This window comes from Mesoplodon bidens, assembly GCF_964165515.1.
Source record: "Mesoplodon bidens genome assembly, chromosome: 5".
NCBI lineage: Eukaryota > Metazoa > Chordata > Mammalia > Artiodactyla > Ziphiidae > Mesoplodon > Mesoplodon bidens.
In genome coordinates this window covers 142,956,242-142,975,201 of record NC_138161.1, presented here as the reverse complement: position 1 = coordinate 142,975,201, position 18,960 = coordinate 142,956,242, and the positions used below count along the sequence as shown (strand labels likewise).

Below are 18,960 nucleotides of genomic sequence, written 5' to 3'. Positions count from 1 at the left end.
ATGTATATAAATTAGGTGAGCAACAATAAGTCGTTTAAACAAATACCTAGTAATTACGGAATGACCACTGGAAAAAAAATTTCAAAATAAAAAACCTACTGTGGAAAGGAAAAGGCATTACTTCATCAGGGAATATTAAATAGGTTAAAACACTTATTTCTTTTTACTCAAATAAAAGGCCTGACAGGAAAGTAAACTTTTATCATTAATTTTGGTGGCGAAAGATCTCCAATCTCTGTACTGAAAAGTGGGAATTGTTAATGTTTCATTTAAATATTCTTAATGTTGCTTTAGGCCTCTAATAAACTCAGTTAAAACACATTTTTACATTATAATAATTGTTATTTAGAATAGATCTTCTCAGTCCTGGCTCATTACTTAGATTCTGAGGTATTAAATATCTTAGGAGTTAAGAGTATTTATAAAGTGGTACTTTAAAGACCACCGTCCCTGTGTAAGTAAAAACAGCATACAACTGGACAGGCTAGGGAAGCTGAGGAAGCCTTATGCTGTCCTTCAAGGGGTGGGAAGGTATTCCTTACCAGATAGAAAGCTCCAAAAGTAGAGGCCCAGGAATAGGGTTGCAAACACAGCATAGAATTCTTAATAGAATGCTGGAATCGTGACTTTTAAGTTCTCTTCTAAGATGAACATATTTACTTCTGATTTCCACAGGTTTTTAGAATGTTAAGAGTTGGATAAAACTTTGGACAAGTTCCGAGTTCAGTATAAACAGCCATCTACTTATGTATTCCAGATTAAAAAAAAAGAACATTCTGAGAGCTGAACAAGAAATGAATATAAAACAAGTCCTGGATCTTTCTCTCCTAACTTTCCCAGACCAGCCAATCAGGCACTTGAGATAGGATATATTAATAGAAACAAAGCTATCAAAGAATGACTCTGAAGTCATGGACCAATCAAAAAGAAAGGCTTAAAATTAACTCCATAGTTACTGAGGATAGTCTTCTCAAGAAATAAAAGGTAGGGGGAAAAGATCTAGAAAAGAATGAAGTAAAATGGTTATAAAGTACTAAAAATTCATTCCTAGAGGGATAGCTATTATTTCCAACTCTTGGCCCCATTCCCTTCCCCTTCCAAGCAGTTAACTCTGCAGATGGAGAGGTACTATCTATATTTTGTTACTATAGGAATTTGGGGGAAGGACCTGAGTGAGCTATCTCTTTTCTTATTCATTGCTATTCTAAAGGCCTGGGAAGGGGAGAGGTCTAGAAAGCAGCCTGTAGATGTTTATACACAGCAAGGTTAAACATGTCTCTTCATGGGGCCTGGCCACCACTAGTCCCATGTTCACCCTAAACTTCTCCTTTCCCCAGTTTGTTTGGAGGTAAACACGTTGAAATTTGCAGAGAACCTTCAGTCAAGAGGGTAACGGAGGACCAAATTTCACAGTAAACATGCTATACTCCTCAATAATAATTTGACTTGTAGCTCTCTGCGGGATGTAGATTTTCTTTAATTTAAAGACTGAGGGATAAGGCCTGGGTCCAGAATGTAGGGACATTTGCCCCAGGCCATTCCTACTGCTGTCTAGAATAGAAACATGCAGGGTAAGGTAGCGAGCACTACAAATTTAGGACTCCAGAGAGTAGGACAGCTCCTCCTGGGAGGAAAAAAAATTGAGGATAAATCCTAGATCCCCAGGCCAAAAAAGGCAATAGGGGCATTAGTTTAGCCCTAACTCTTATTTACCTGGCTCTTTAAATGTCTTTGTATATGTCCAGAAGGAGCTGAAGGAAGAAGGATGTTTTCTGCTACAGAGAAGAGAAACTGAAGGCTGCTTCTACAGGACCAGCACTAGGGGGCACCGGAGCAAAGTATACTGAGCATGACCTGTGAGACTGCCAAAGAGCTTCAACTCTGGAAATTAGGGGAACAGAGGAAATACCCATTGGTGAAACCCAGTGCACTTCCATTTCAAATAAAGATCTAATCCTATTCTTGATACAGTCGCCTCATATACTTCAATTTATAGAATACTGTTTACTGTTGAGTTAAATTATAATTTGAATTTAAACTTCAAATATAACTACCATTCATAATCCCCCGAATGACAGTGTTCATGACAATAGGGAAGAAAAATAAATTTTAGAAAGTACTCTCTAAAGAGCAATTTGGCAATATGTATTAAGCCTTAAAAGTATGTACAGTCTTTGATCAAGCAATTCCATTTCTAAGAAAATAAAATGTAACAATGCAAAACACAGAACAAGCTTTTGCACCAGAATGTCCACCACAGAATTAACTTTATTAGTTAAAATGTTTAAACAACCTAAATATCCAAGAGAGGAGAGTGGTAAAATAAATTATGGTATAGCTACACTAGGGACTACCATGCATACATTAAAACATTATCTATAAACATTTAATAAATGAAGAAAATGTTATGTTAATTGAAGAGGAGACAAAATTATAAATACATCATGATCTCAGTAAGACTGAAAAATATGTAAGAAAAAGTAATAAAAGAAAATACACCAAAATATTAACAGTGGCTATCCACAGGTGGTAAGATTTGGAAATTTTATTTTATGTATATAGTCTTTACAATGAACACATACTCAAGTAAAAAAGCTCAAATTTAAGAAAACCATTCTACCTTATATTTTACACCAAAAACAAATAAGCATAATTTATTAATTAAAAATGTAAGTGACCTCTTCAGAGATTTAAATGAATTTCTATAAATGTAACAATGAATAGACAAAAACAGAGCAGAAAGGTGGCCAGCTCCCTCACTAGATAAATGGCTCATTCTATATTAACATAATTATTCCACAACAAAAACCCAAAATTAATTCATGTAATAAGACTTTCAAGTTGTCTCTACAAAACCAATATTACAAATGTTAAATATATAGACCCCAAGGGTGTGCTGTATTACATTTAAATTTCAGGAAACAAATTAAAGGGAAAAAAAGGATAGAGAATTTCAGGTGCATCATTAGCAAAGTCTTCCATATACTTTAAGCCACTGACATTACAAACTCAGCCATTTAAAATCACAGTAACTTCTCATTTAAATACCTTTAGGGATACAGAATGATGAAAGAAAACTGTCATGTGACATAATTTTTCAATACCCAACTAACTGATAACTGATATTGCTAGTTTGTGTTCAGTCAGTGAGGAGTCAACCAGTGTGTCCTTAGAAAATCTGTTTTTAAAAAACCACCACCAACAAAACTCTATAAAAGTAGTTGTATTAAAAGCTTCATAATACAAGATTTTAAAGAGTACTAACAGAAAGACACTACGATTGAGATTCAAGAGACTTGTGCTGTAAGTCTGTGATTTTAGATCTCTCAATTTTTGTTAAGTATAAGGTTCCTCATCTGTAAAATGGGATTATAACATCCACTTTATAGGATTATTAAGCAGATTTAATTAAATTAAAGCATTTATATTAAAGTGATTAACAAAATGTAAAATATCAACAAGGTAAAAATAACAATGTCCCCTTTTAGGCCTTACCTAAAACAAACAGGTTTCATCAAGTTATTTCCAAATTCCTTTATAGCTCTAATATTACATTTACAAACAACAGAAGAATGCTGCTACACCAAATAAGATACAGAACATACTAAGCACTTTTCTAGTATTCATTCAGGTCCAACAACTCAGTGAGTTATATGTGATAAACCAAAACCTATGGTTACAAGATGGAGAATCAAGAAGTTTTCGCAGTAGTAGTTTATAAAAATTAATTTTTGAGATATTAATATTCACTTTAAATATCAACAGCAAAAACAATCCCTCAAAAAGTATCAAAGGTATAAAGGGAAAAGTAAATTTCTTTCCTTCCTATGCTTGCCCCCAAAGAATTTCTATTTCCCAGAGGTAACCACTGTTAAGATTCTTGTATATTTATCCAGACATCTTCAGTATAGCAGTTATTATTAACCTTAGCACAGACTGCAGAATTCTAGAGCTAGAAAGAATTGGCCCAATACAACTTTAAATTTCATAAAATGTAACGTGAGACATAGATAAGTGATTTTTCATTTGTTATTAGTACCTGGAAAGCCCTTTACAACTGATAAAATGCTTTGATATAAATTATCTATTTTAAAATTATTTAAGTGACTTGCCTAAAGGTTATTTACACAAGTTAATGATGTGGCTGAGACTATACTTAGGAAGTTGATATCTTATCAAGTGGGATGTTAATAATATAGATTACATGTGTTCAAAGCTGATGTATGTGGCTCTTACATTTTCAGAGATATCCTATATCATATAGGGGATTAGAAAGTTTGGCAATTCCTGATCTTGTGATTATTTTAAAAGGAGAAATATTAGCAATGAAAGATTAATTTTTCAAGTTTGCATGTGTCCTGAAGATTCACGTTTTTCAAGATTATCTCTTTGAGACAACCACTTTTAAACTATAGATGCAACTGATACACGATTACTGAATATATTTTGGTTTACAAAAATTATCAACAACTTCAAAGTGAGAAGAAACAACTTGAGAGACACCTAAGTAAGGAGAAGTTCACATGTGATATAAATGCACACAAAACTACAAATGGAAATCAACTGAACAATAAAGCACCTAAAAGATGCTATGGCATTCTTTCTGGAATGAAGAAAATCAGTGTTGCCTGCAAAATCTGCAATGCCACTGTGGCAATGACAACAACAAAATCTGTAGAATGATTAATGACAAAAAGGAAGTTATTTTTATTAGAATGTATCAGATGAAAATTAAACAGAAAGGCAAGGAATCTCAAAATAATTCTGCTGTAACAGGATTAAAAAAATAGAAAATATTCAAAGAAGTAGGTCCAAGAATAGAGATTCTCACTCTAATTATGGAACATAGTTGTAAAAGGACAAAATTTAAATTCAATGGAGGAAATAACCACTAATTATGCTAAAGTTTTAGGCTAGTGTATATTCCAAATTTACTAAAATGTAGTTATTAACATTCAGTTAAAATACAAATAACTCAGATAACCAAAATGATGTCAGTGGAAAAAAACAATATAAAAGTCAACCAGGTGAAAAAATCAGAATAAAAGTAACTGTGTATAATATATAACTCTTGCTTTCAAATTTTAACTTATATATATTCAATCTCCTTTAATCTTACCATATAAAATAACATTTAAAAAAACATGAAAATGTAATATAGTTTTAAAGTGGTTTTTGTTTCCAAAAAAAGGAGGTTAACTTTGATTTTTGTTTTTCAAGACTGAAACTGTTAATAGAAAAAAAAAACCCATTTACTTCCAAAGGCAAAGAAATCCTCAAATTATTCATAGGAAAGGACAAAAAGAAAAGAACACTCCATATCAAGCAGTTGTTTCTATACGGAAATGTATTACTTATGTTCTTTACTGGTTGAATAGCTTGTGTTTTGTTAAGCTGAGGATATGTAAACATCATAGTATTTTTATTTGGTTCTTTATCAAGTGTTTGCTCTTTACTCATATATTCAAGACGCTTTGATTTCATAAAACAATTGAAACATTTGTTTTATATTTAAGTCAGATAATTCCAATGTATAAAATACTTTTTTAGTCTGATTCTCTTCATGGTTTCTAATTTTCTTTTTAGTAGAGTTTTTTTTTTTTTTTTTTTTACCATGAGCTCATTTTTCTTAAAACTTTGTGGAAAACTCTTTGAGGCAAGTTCCTTCAGAAAGGATTTATATTTGATTGTCTTAGATTGCTTGGGAATACCACCACTACAGAACATTTTAAATCAAAATCTTATTTTGTTTTTCTTTTTTTTTTTTTTTTCTAATAGACCACAGAAATAGTATGAATTTAGGGTGCAAACCTATGTAACAGTTAGCTCATGGTTATAAACTTTCATGGGTGACCTATTTTCCCCCCTTTAATTAATGACAAATTTTAAGACAGGCTGTTTCCCTTATATTCCCCCATGAATGGAACTGGTATGGATTTATTTCTAATTTACCCTCATGCTCTTTAGGATCCCAAATATATCAAGGAGACATGCTACCTATTAGACTTTCCTCCTTGCGAGGGCCTTGGGATTCGCCTAGATTACAAAATATCCTCAAGGTTAAGTAGGCTTTAGTACTATGCTTGACTCTCTTGGATCCTAGTTTCACTTAACTTCTGGTTTGTATTTTCCCTTTTGTTTTGCATGGTCACGTGTAGATTAAAAATAAAAAAAAAATTTATCCAACGATGTAAACTTAAAAAAAAGAAGTGGTGTTCAGTTTGGGCCCCAAGGTGCCATAATGCCAGAACTGAAAGCTACATACTTTTGTCTTTCAATATTATTCTTTTTTATAGCATGTCACCTATCAGAGCTCTTGTGGTTTCAACAACAGTTACCTCTTATAAGAATTTAAACTTTGTATACACATATAACTCTGTGTCTATTGCTCGAAAAACTGTTTATCTTCCAAAGAGGTAAAATATATATATAGGATCAAGCAAGAATTGATAACAATAATAATTATATATTTTATTAAAATTATAATGTTACAATAACTGATAAAAATAAATTATTAAATAATGAGTTAAGCAAAGTTATTTTGCTTTAGTAGTATCCCTTCTGCCTACAGAAACTCTTACTTACTTTGGAAGGAGAACCATCAGTAATTTTCACCAACTGCCAAAGAATCGAGTAATGGGAACACTGCAGTGCCTGTACGACTATCTGTATCAAATAAAAAATTCAAACAAATGAGACATAATTTACGTTTGTACAATATTAAGAGAACAATATTTATCATAGTTTTTATCTTACAATAAGGTTTCAAGTCCAAATATCTGTAGAATTAATGAGAATGTATAAAATAATATTTAGTTAAAAAAAGACAAAACCAACATATCAGTCTAGAGAATAAAGATATAATGTATCTCGATAAATATGGACCCAAATGATACTACGCTTTAAACAAAACTGCACTGTCAGAATACTTTGCTCAGTCAGATTTTTTTTTTAATTTTTTTAATTTTTATTTATTTTATTTTTTGCTGTACACGGGCCTCTCACTGTTGTGGCCTCTCCCGTTGAGGAGCACAGACTTCGGACGCACAGGCTCAGCAGCCATGGCTCACGGGCCCAACCGCTCCGCGGCATGTGGGATCTTCCCAGACCGGGGCACGAACCCGTGTCGCCTGCTTCGGCAAGCGGACTCTCAACCACTGCGCCACCAGGGAAGCCCCTGCTCAGTCAGATTTTTAAGGGGAGATTGAAGAAATTGTTTTTATCCAAATTTTATACCTAAATGATTACTTATTTTGTTTTAAAGAATTTTTAATATAAAATACAACACATACAGAAATGTGCATAAAACATATACAAAACAATGATTGAAGTATATGAAGAAAATACTGTGTCACAGATTAGTCTTTGCAGAAAAATGTGGCTATTCTTTGATATGACACCAATACTCCAATTTATGTTTGTGAGAGAAAGCAAAAGACATCTTCCTCTTATTATGAAAATAGTTTGACCTTATGAGCCTGCCCTGGAAATTCCCCCAGGCTCCCTGGACCACACTTTGAGAATCACTGCTCTGGGAACAGGATTGCTGGGTCATATAGTATGTGTATATTTAACTTTACAGTAGATAGTACCAAATTTTTGTCCACAGTGTCTGTATCTAATAGTCTTTGACAGTTCCTGTGGCTCCATGTTTTTACCAACATTTGATATCATCAGGTGTTTTAAATCTGGTGATTTTATTATGTATGAGTAGTACCTTAATGTGATATTAATTTACATATTTCTAATTACCGATGGAGATGAGCACCTTTTCATTTTTTATTGGGCCTGAATTCCTGTTCTGTGAAATGTTTATCCATATTTTTCAGAGAGACAAATAGAAGAATTTAGGAAAATAAGAACTGGTTAAGAATCATAATAAAAAAGAAAATTTCATTTTGGATAGGTCTTTTACTGCATTTTTGTTTGAATACATGGTACATCTTTATTGCAATAAAGCATGTCTGATAATATGATATTCCATTATTATAGTGTCTCTATTATTTTCTCCTCTTGGTAAACTAAAAACCCTAAGAGAATGTAGAGAATAAATCAAAGAGAAATCAGTAAGTGGAATGCTTCACGAAGTACAATTTTGGCTGGTTTTACTTTAAAAATGTCAGGTTTCAGATCACGTAAGTAAAAAATATCTCCAATGCACCTACTCAGCACTGAAAATAACTCATCAGAATTAGAGGGATGAGTGGTGCTGCTTTTCATACAAAACTAATGAGATGTCAGGGTTTTATTAAACATGATAATTAAATGATTGATTCATGTCAGAATGCCAGAAACAAGACTACTGAAACACTGTCAACTTATGAACATTAATGTTAAAGAAATCATCTTACTATACTTAGGGGATACTCAATATGGTAAACCTCTGGTTCTGAGACACCATTTGATAACCTTTACTTTATAATAAGAAGTACTAAAGTGGTTTGTGTGATTTAAAACTTTCTCTTGAATTTGAAACAATCTGCATTGTTAAATTACTAGAAGAGTGATATACAAATGAACATTAACCAATGGGAAATTAAGATATGGAAAAAAGTAATGTTGAAGAACTGCTTGATTTTGGTTATATCTATACTAATCATTACAAGTATCATTTCCTTTCCTTCTACATTTCTATGACCTATATACTAGGAATTATTCAAAGTGTGTTCCAAAGTTGTGCACAAGTTTCTTAGATGTGGTTATAAGAGAAGAGAGAGATTGGTCACTTCAATATCTATTTCCAATAGAGAATCTCCATTTTAATTTTCAATATATTGGTATTCATCATACATTTACTTTAAAAGGGCTCCACTGTATTATTTTAAAATAAAAAGCTCACTCTCATTGACTGGGAAACATTTTGCTTTCTCACAGGTATAATTATATAACAATACAGTTGATCACACTTCAAAAGAAAATTCAGAACTCTTTCTTCCAGGCTTTTCATCAGTCATATTGATTTTATCCCCTATACTAGCAATGTTATCCTAACTCGTCAAAAGTCATTTATTTAGCAACTTCATCTTTCTGTAGTACAGGTCAAACAAGAAGGACAAGCAATAAAAAACTGAAAAAGCCAAAGAGATCATTCTAACCTATTAGCACCACAGTCCTTCTCCCTTTTCTTTTTTTTTTTTTTTTTTTTGCGGTATGTGGGCCTCTCACTGTTGTGGCCTCTCCCGTTGCGGAGCACAGGCTCCGGACGCGCAGGCCCAGCGGCCATGGCTCACGGGCCCAGCCACTCCGCGGCATGTGGGATCCTCCCAGACCGGGGCACGAACCCGTGTCCCCTGCATCGGCAGGCGGACTCTCAACCACTGCGCCACCAGGGAAGCCCCTCCCTTTTCTTGACTAACACTGCTCTGACTCTGGAAAGGAACTTCAAATAATTCCAATTATTAGTCTGATGACTAAGAATTTCTTCCAACCCTACTCTTCTGACCTCATTTTTCCACAAGGTAATGAGGTACCTGGAAGGACATAGTAATGTATATTGCACACTTCTGGGCAAAAATTAGTTAAGAAGCAGGACTGCCTTCTCCATCTTCTCCCCTATCTGCCAGTAGGATACCAATAACCCAAGAGACCATGGGTCCCTGAATGACTTGGCAGTGCAGTGACACGCCGCTTCCTTTAATTGTGCCTTATAGTAATGTAAGTGAGAAATACATTTCTATTGTGTTAAGCCTCTGAAATATTGAGATTAATCTATTATAGCAGTTAGCATTACCTTAACCAACATGAAAATTATTTTTATTAGCCTTTTTTCTTAATACTTTTATCTATTTAAAGGACCTAGCTCTACCTTTGTTAGCAGAGTGAATCAATGAGAATCATTCAACCTACAGCTAATGATATATCTTGAAAATGAAGATGAACTGTATTATTACATCTAAGTTAAGACCAAGAGATAAACTCTTAGAATGTTTAAAGTTTAGAAAAACTGAATTTGCCTGAAAATAAAACCTGACAGGAAACTAATAAATGTATGTGCAGATATATGTTATCTACACATATAGGACATGTTTAAAATTCTGAAAATCCACGTAATGACTGGGATAAATTTAGGCTCTTTTACTTTTCTGTTTGCAAGAGACTTTAAGGGGAAGGAGGCTCAAATTTTTTAGTGCACAAATACATGACAAAAGAGTGAACTAAACTTAATACTAGTCTGCTTCTAATATCCAAAACTGATCTTTTTATCATATTTAGACTTGGTTAACATGAGTGACATTAATATTTCCTTTTAAAAAGAGCCTTTAGGTACAAATTAATAATCAACATGGTTTCACCAAAAAGGGCATAAGCCTGGTAAATAAGTACATGAAAAGATGTTCAACGTCACTAGCATTAAGAAAATATATATTAAAAAGCACAGTGAAACACCACTACATATCTACTTGGATGGCTAGAGTAAAAAATATTGACAATATCAAGTGCTGATGATGCAGAACAACTGGAACTCTCATACATTGCTCGCAGAAATGCAGAATGAATGGTACAGCCACTATGGAAAATGGTTTGGCAGTTTCTAATAAAGTTAAACATACACTTAACATAAGACCCAGCAATTATACTCCTGGTCATTTACTTTAGAGAAATGAAAATTTATGTTCAAACGAAAGACTGTATACCAATATTCATAGCACTTTTTATTGTGATAGCCGAAAGTTGGAAACAACCCAAATATCTTTCAACAGTTGAATGAATAAAACAAACTGTGGTGTAGCTACACAATGGAATACAACTGAGCAGTAAAAACAAACCAACTACTGACTCACACAACAACTTGGATTAATCTCAAAGGCATTATGCTCAGGGTTTACATAGTGTACAATTCCATTTATTTGGAAATCTCAGAAAGACAAAACTATAGTGATGGAAAACAGATGGGTGGTTTTCAGGAGTTGTAAGTAGCTCAATCATATGACTATGAAGGGATAATATGAAGAAGTTTTGGGGATGATGAAACTGTTTTGTATCCTGATTGTGGTGGTGACTACGTAAATCTATACATATGTTAAAATTCATAACTTTACACAGGCAGGAAGACAAGTCAGTTTTACTGTATAATAATTAAAAAAATAAGAATCAGTGTGGCAAAGAGCAGAGTTTGCAGTAACAGTTTTGAGTAAATGCAAAGAAAAGCACAAACATTGAAGCTAGTAACAAATAAGCCTTAATATAGTCATAAGCAAAAACTGGACTAAAATTAAACAACTCCTGTATTATGTTCTGTCTAAAGAAATGTGTTGGGCTTCCCTGGTGGCGCAGTGGTTGAGAGTCCGCCTGCCGATGCAGGGGACACGGGTTCGTGCCCCGGTCTGGGAAGATCCCACATGCCGCGGAGCGGTTGGGCCCGTGAGCCATGGCCGTTGGGCCTGCGCGTCCGGAGCCTGTGCTCCACAACGGGAGAGGCCACAACAGTGAGAGGCCCGCATACAGCAAAAAAAAAAAAAAAAAAGAAATGTGTTGATTTCCAGTTCACAATGATAGGTTAAGTACCAGCATCTAATCTCTCCCCACAATTCCCACTGAAACAATACAATACAAAAGAAGTTTGGAAAAAATAAAAATACAAAATAATAGGAGTTTGATATGGGGCAAACATCAGAAGGCATGGGATACTATAAACAGTAGTAGCAAATTAGCAGTAGAAAATTTGAAGAGACAATGAAAAGAATTTAAAAGCTTGGTTAAAGTGGGTATGCAACAGTTATAAGACTTTAGGCAAGTTATTTAATATCTCTATGTTTCAGTTTCATAACCAATAAAATGAGAATAACGATGTATATTCTATAGGGCTGTCATGAGGCTTCAAGAAATGTATGCACATAAAGACTTAAAATAGTACCTGGTACATAATAAGTACAAAACTTAAATTTTCTATTACTGATGGCTTGATAGGCCCAAAGTTACTGATATGATTACATTTCCTTCTTTATGGGTTTAATCATACTATTTTGTTATATAGCATATATTTACCAAAATAATTTATGAATTGTTCTTTATTGGCTTTCAATTTTTAGAATCTGGAAAGACATTCTTGGAACAGTGTATTGAAGCAGAGTTTTAATATTTAATTTTTCTTAGATGTTGCCTAAGAGAAGGTTTAAGCTTACAGATATACAGAAACACCAACAGAAAACTGGCACAAAGGCCACAAAACAGGATAAAGAGAATCTTAATATTTTTTGCCTTCATTTTACAAAAAAATGTATGAAGAAATACTACAATAAATTCTGAAATGTGGGTTCTTTACAAACTAATGACTATTGTGTTAAGGAACTGCAGTAAGTTTTATATTTTCCATAGGTTAAGAATTCATTAGCATAGGGGTAGGCATAAACAGACCCTGGAACATATTCTTGTGCCAGAAAGTATGGAAGTGCTCAAAAAATATTTAAAGCACATAGGAACAGGCTGGAAAGAAATTCCCTCTGGCTAAATCTGCAACAATTTCAGCACCAAAATGAATAACAATAGTACTGTTTTAACCAGATGAACAGAATAGGAATAAAACAGAAACCCATGAGTCCATACTGATACTAAATTTTAAAAAATAAATTTAAAATTTAAAAAGGTAAACAAATTAATAAATACATAAATAACCAAAGGGAGAAGGGAAAGTTCTTCCTTATAGCAGAGGGCCAACAAATAAATATAAAATAAATGACAGAGTTAGAAAATCACCACTTCAGTTACCATTTTGTGACTATCATAATAATAAACGAGTCAGGCAAAATCACAAAAGAATGCTCAAATTATTATGTCAAAGTTTGATAAGAAACAGGATTATTTACACAGTCTTAAAGAATATTCTCACAGATTACTTATTCATTAAAAAAGAAAATGGTAACTCTGCACGGGAGATACTTAACAGACCTCACTTACTAAAGTGATCAAAATTAATTATCACCAATACTGAACAAACTGCCATCATGTGCTTCCTGATGTGATTCACTGAAAACAGAGTATCATTTATGTAGCATTCCTGCCACGAATGCATAATCTCAATCTAAACGTGTAGATCAGACAAAAGTAAATGAAGAACATTCTATAAAATAACTGGTCTGTACTCTTCCAAATGTCAACATCATGAAAGGCAAAGCCTGAAAAACCATTCAGATTAAAGGACAACAAAAAAAAGACATTACAAAAATGCAATGTGGGACTTCCCTGGTGGTGCAGTGGTTAAGAATCCACCTGCCACTGCAGGGGACATGGGTTCAAGCCCTGGTTGGGAAGATTCCACATGCCATGGAGCAACTAAGCCCATGTGCCACAACTGCTGAGCCTGTGCTCTAGAGCCCATGAGCCACAACTACTGAGCCCACGCACCACAACTACTGGAGCCCATGCACCACAACTACTGAAGCCCACATGCCTAGAGCCTGTGCTCCACAACAAGAGAAGCTACCGCAGTGAGAAGCCCATGCACCTCAACGAAGAGCAGGCCCCGCTCGCCACCAACTTGAGAAAGCCCATGTGCAGCAACGAAGACCAAGCACAGCCAAAAATAAATAAATAAATTTATTTTTAAAATTTTTCTAAAAAAAAAAGAAATACAATGTGCTATTATGGCTTGGATCCTGGGCTGGAGAAAAATTGCTATAAAATATTATTAATATTTATTGTACACATGCATATTAATAGTATGGGGGAGGAAAAGCGAGAGGGAGAGAGAGCAATAGAGAGGTGCACAAGCATGTAAGAGTACAACTGGGAAAAATTATTGACAATTGATGAATTGAAGGAAATAAGAGAGCTGATTTTTTGATTATAACTTTTCTATAATTCAACTTTAAAAAAAGTATTTTAAGAATAGCTAAATTTTTTAAACTTTGGTTTTACCTATTCTACTACAATAGTTAAAATAGCACTGACATGAGAAAAGGTAGATCACAGAAAGAGGAAGGAAAAAAGAATTCAGTTAATCCTGAAGAGTGGGACTGTGAAACTTCTAGTTGAAATGGTTACCATGGAAAACAAACAGTCAAGCATATAAGGACAGTACAGTTCCCCCAAAATAGCTAGAAAGTTTTAAGGTATCTTCAAAATGTTAAGCATAACTGAAGGTTAACAAACAGCAAACATTTTGGCAGTTCTTTGATATCCTTGCTCTAGAAGTATTTTCTTGGATTCTAATTAAAAGGAACAGAGTTGGAATCTAAAAAAGTAAGCTTGCATGGTCCTATGAAGAAACGGCTGAATACGGGTTTTGGATTCTCAGTACTGGGTATCTAAAGAGATGTTTCTAAGAGGTGCTAAATGCTAAATAATTTCTGACTGCTAAAATGAATAAGAGTACAATCTAGTAGTGAGGTACTCAAACTTCATACACATGTTTAAATTAATAAAGAATATGTGTCTAAGAAGTTAACAAAGTTAAAGTAAATCTCACATAAATGCTCTCTTACTCAAAGAAATTAAAATAAAATTGGGTAGATAATGCATATGCAGTAAAAATAAATAATAGAAAACCAACATAATCACAGAAAAACATTGTGAGACTGTAACAAGTCAGGTCTAAGACAATAAATGATGGTATGGAGAATTAAAAATAAATTTAGATATAGTTATAATCTCCAGATAAAACAGAGAAGTGCTATTCTTATTCTCTTCTTGAGGAAAATGTGAAAACCAAAAAAAAGACTTATCTTAACTCTATCACTCCCTTTCAACTCTGAAGCACAGCTTAGAATATCAGTGAATTGCATTTAGGCTACTGAAAAGTTTGAGATGAAAAGAGGATCAAAGCTGAAGAGTCAACAATAAATGAAGAAAAACAAGGGGTCAAATTTTCAGCATTTTTCCACAAACTATAATAAAACACCTAACACAATCAGGGACATTTGTTATTAAGAGTGGCTACAAAGTAGAGATCAAAGACATGAATTAAGGCAATTTAAGAGTTAATCATAGCAATAATAAAGCATTGTTTCTATGATGAACTTTTAACATGAAATTATAATTTTGTTATATCCATTGATTACTTTAGTATAATGAAGTGTCATCTAAGCATCCCATATTACCAAAACAGGAATGGATGAGCTCATACCTAAACACCACCTTATACCTAACTTATGGGGTTGGTGTTTTGGTCTACATGAATGAGTGTCTGTAATGTATAAAATAACTCTTAATCCTTAATAACAGATCGTTACTGTTAATTAGCAATAATTTTAATTGTTAATTAGTAAGTAACAAGTTAATTCTCATACAGAAGTATTAAATTCTTAATTCTCTGTATAATTAAGTTGACTATTCCAAGTCTCTTCCAGACTGGAGAAAGTCTGTTGAGTTCCTGCCCTTTTCACTCCAACTTACATATGAATGCAAAAAAGTCTAAAATCTGCTAAAGGCCTCCAAACTTATGTAAATATGATTCACCACAAAAACTAAGCCATATCTAAGGCTTACTATTATCATTACCTAGAACAGTGTCCGAAATACAGCCATGATCAGAAATTTTCATTATATTAAACTGATGAAGTTTTGAAATTGCTACTATAGTAAGTAATGGTATTTTCCCTAAAAGAGTAATAATGTTTATGTCAAAAATAAATATTAATATTAAACTTTTGCTACATTATAGCAAACTTTTTCTCTTCTTTTCTGTTCAAATCTGAAGATATATCTATCTGTAACATTGAATCACTATGGCAATAATTCTCAAAGGAAGTGGCTGCGTTTAAGAATCATCAACTATGTTCCATGAAAGGCTTTTGATAATCCTACACGATATCAGAAAAGCTTTCTAAAATGACACAAAAAGAATATCAATAAACTCCTACCTGTTCTGGCATAGCTCCATGTTCAATTCCAGTCTTCAATAATCTGTAGCAATTACCAAACAGATCCCATTTTGTGAGATCATGAGCGCTAAAATAAACAAAAATGCATTAACTTTATTCTAGAGTGGAGGAAGGTTTAAATTTGTTGAGCTCAGTTTCAATGGGGGAAGAATAAAGTAACTTCATTTTCTAGTAGAATTGTAAAAGTTCCATAAGGAAATGTTCAAGTCCTCAAACTTAGAAAGAAAAAGAGAAAGAGGGAGAGGGAGTGGGAGAAAAAAACAAAGAAAGAGAGAAAGAAAAAAAGAAGGAAGGGGGGAATGAGAGGGGGAGAAGAGAAGAGGGAGATGGGTAGAGAAAGACAGAATGGAAGTTGATATTAGGAATTCATTAAAAGAAATCAATAACAATAAAACTTCCTATGTTAAAGTGAAGGTTACCATTTCTTTCTTTCTAGTATGTTTTAAAGCACATTTAAACAAATTCATTCAGAATTTCAAAGTACAAATACATGTGTATTTTTGAAAAAGAGACTTGTATTCACGAGATGGAGATAAATAAAGACAAAGTCAGGGTAAAGGAAATATGGCACAGTTCAAAAACTTTAGTGTAGCTATTTACATGTGCTGAGGACTTCTGAATGAGATAACACTGACAGTGTAAATTCTCATGAGCTCTGCTACTAAAAATAGCATGATTACTGGCTGTCAACTTTTATTTTCAAACGTCAAAATATTTTCTTAAATAGGAGTTTTGACACTGGTTGTCAACTTTTATTTTCAGATGTCAAAATATTTTTTCAAGTAAGAGTTTGCTTCTCCATGGAATTCCAAAAATGTACTTGTGTATACAGAAAAGGCTTAGATTTTAGACACTGCTTTTGAAATCTGAAGTATTCATCAAAGTAAGGGCTACACCTAAACATTCTTTTTCACAACAAAGTTCTTTATTTTCCTTTCTTTATGGAGAAGATAAGCATGTTTCATTACAAGGAATATGAAAATTACAATTTGAAAATGACACCTATTTCATCGATCTGAGCCTTATTTTCCTTATTCAAATTGAACAGTTCTGTCTACATAGTAAGAACACAATAATAAACAAACTAGACAAACAAGAACAATTCAGGAAAAAAAGCTTATAGAAATAATTTTGTGGCTTTCTCCAAAGCTGTGATTTTTATTTAGTAAGATTTCTAAGAGCTACCATCTGAAAATTATACCTATAAAAACTCTAGCTTGCAAAATAAGCCCATCTAATTTGTTAACTATACTGATTATCTTAAACTTTTATAGTGTACAGTGTACATTCATTACACTGAATGATAAATCTTACTCCTTAAGTAATCAAGTTATAATAAAAACTCAAATCTGAATAATAAAAAGAAAACATCACAACATCTCAATATTTCTCTAAAATTTCCCATTGTTACATGGATGTTAAACATTACAATCAGTTTGTTTTATGTTGACTAATATAGGTTATTCATTAAATCTACTTTAAATAAAATGACATACTTGTGGAAAGAGGTTAACCGCTTTAATGTAGAAAGAACATTGTAAATATCATCATCATCAGCTTCTTCTCCCTATAAAAAAAAGCAGACAGTACCTTAATACCATCAATTTACTCATCCTCAAATTCACATGGAAGTCTATTAATACTTACTGCCTAAAGAAAAATTCTTTTTTATTATATAAATAGTATATATTCAATGTTGATAAATGAGAAAATACAAATAAGCAAAAAAACAAAAAGTAAAACACACCCATAAGCCCAACACCCAGAAATAACCACTTCTGCATTTTAAACAATGTCATAAACGTGACTTTGTACAATTTTCTGATTAATACCTTCGGATAAATTCCTTGAAACTGCTGAGTGAAAGGATAGGTACTTTAAAGATTTTATTGGTTATTTCAAAGATTTTACTGATTGTCAGTTACATCCGTAACTTCAAAATCACAATGAAAATCAAAAAATGGTTGAAAAAAATTAAAAGTTAAAATTAAAAGTAGGGGAAAACTGATTACATGGATTAAAAGTAAATCCTATCAGCCTGGCCGTCAGGACATACTAAGCTGTGGGAATTCCAGATTGCCTTACATAGACTGAAAGGAGAGGGTAAGAGGCAGGAATCACAGAAATAATTATAAAAATAACCAGTTGGAGATGCTTGCTGCTATCTTGGGCACACCACTGGTAAGCCATCCTTTATAAGCACACAATTTTTATGTTCTATTCATTAGCACGTAATAGTTCAGTAATATTAAAATGCAAATTAGGTCCCAGGAATAGAAAATGAAAAAATGACTTAAGTCAGACCTTTCTTAAAAGAGAAAAAAAAGTCTGTCTTTTATGAAACAGGTTTTTAAAATAAAAATGAAGTGTAACTAAGGCTGATCTTCATAAAATGAACAACTGCAATAATGCTGCTAAGTTTTTTTTTTTTTTTTTTTTTTTTTTTCTTTTTGCGGTATGTGGGCCTCTCACTGCTGTGGCCTCTCCCATTGCGGAGCACAGGCTCCGGACGCGCAGGCCCAGCGGCCATGGCTCACGGGCCCAGCCGCTCCGCGGCATGTGGGATCCTCCCAGACCGGGGCACGAACCCGCGTCCCCTGCATCGGCAGGCGGACTCTCAACCACTGCACCACCAGGGAGGCCCTGCTGCTAAGTTTTGAAAGGAGTAGAGAATTCTACTAGATTTTATTTTAAAATGGAAACAATTTAAAACTCAGCTACCTTGAAAAATTATTAGCCAAAATCATTATATGTACACATTAACTTTAAAACAGACCTCTTGCAGTAGATCTTCCACAGAATGATTGAATCGATCTACAAACTCATCAATCAGTTGGCTTCGAGCTATGTCAACTCTGTTCTGGATGGTATACTCTTCACTGCATAAGATGCTATAGGTTTTACTGCAGGCTTCTAGAACATCTGATTCTACGTGTTTCTCCACAACAAATTTAATCTGTTTTAGTAAAGCATCTAGATGCTGAGGAGGAAAAAAAGAAAAACTATGATATTTAGATTAATAATAAAAATTTTAAAAAGCATCTGTCAAATAACAAATAAGCCTATATATTACATGAAAATAAAATAATTCAGTTAATAAAACTGACTATAATAGCAGAATTTCAATTTTATAGCGTCTTAC

The 18,960-nt window shown here is 33.3% G+C and overlaps 1 protein-coding gene across 2 annotated transcripts in view; it reads right to left on the bottom strand.

Annotated features, from left to right (window-relative positions):
- Positions 1 to 18,960, bottom strand: part of STAG1 (STAG1 cohesin complex component) — a 449,323-nt gene that overhangs the window by 33,962 nt on the left and 396,401 nt on the right. For both annotated transcript variants that reach the window (XM_081234436.1, XM_081234437.1), the window contains 4 exons: positions 18,595 to 18,798; positions 17,315 to 17,385; positions 15,798 to 15,885; positions 6,586 to 6,666 (listed from right to left, as the gene is read on the bottom strand). In XM_081234436.1, coding sequence (XP_081090562.1) covers positions 6,586 to 6,666; positions 15,798 to 15,885; positions 17,315 to 17,385; positions 18,595 to 18,798 — 444 coding nt within the window. The remainder of the gene's footprint in view (positions 1 to 6,585; positions 6,667 to 15,797; positions 15,886 to 17,314; positions 17,386 to 18,594; positions 18,799 to 18,960) is intronic.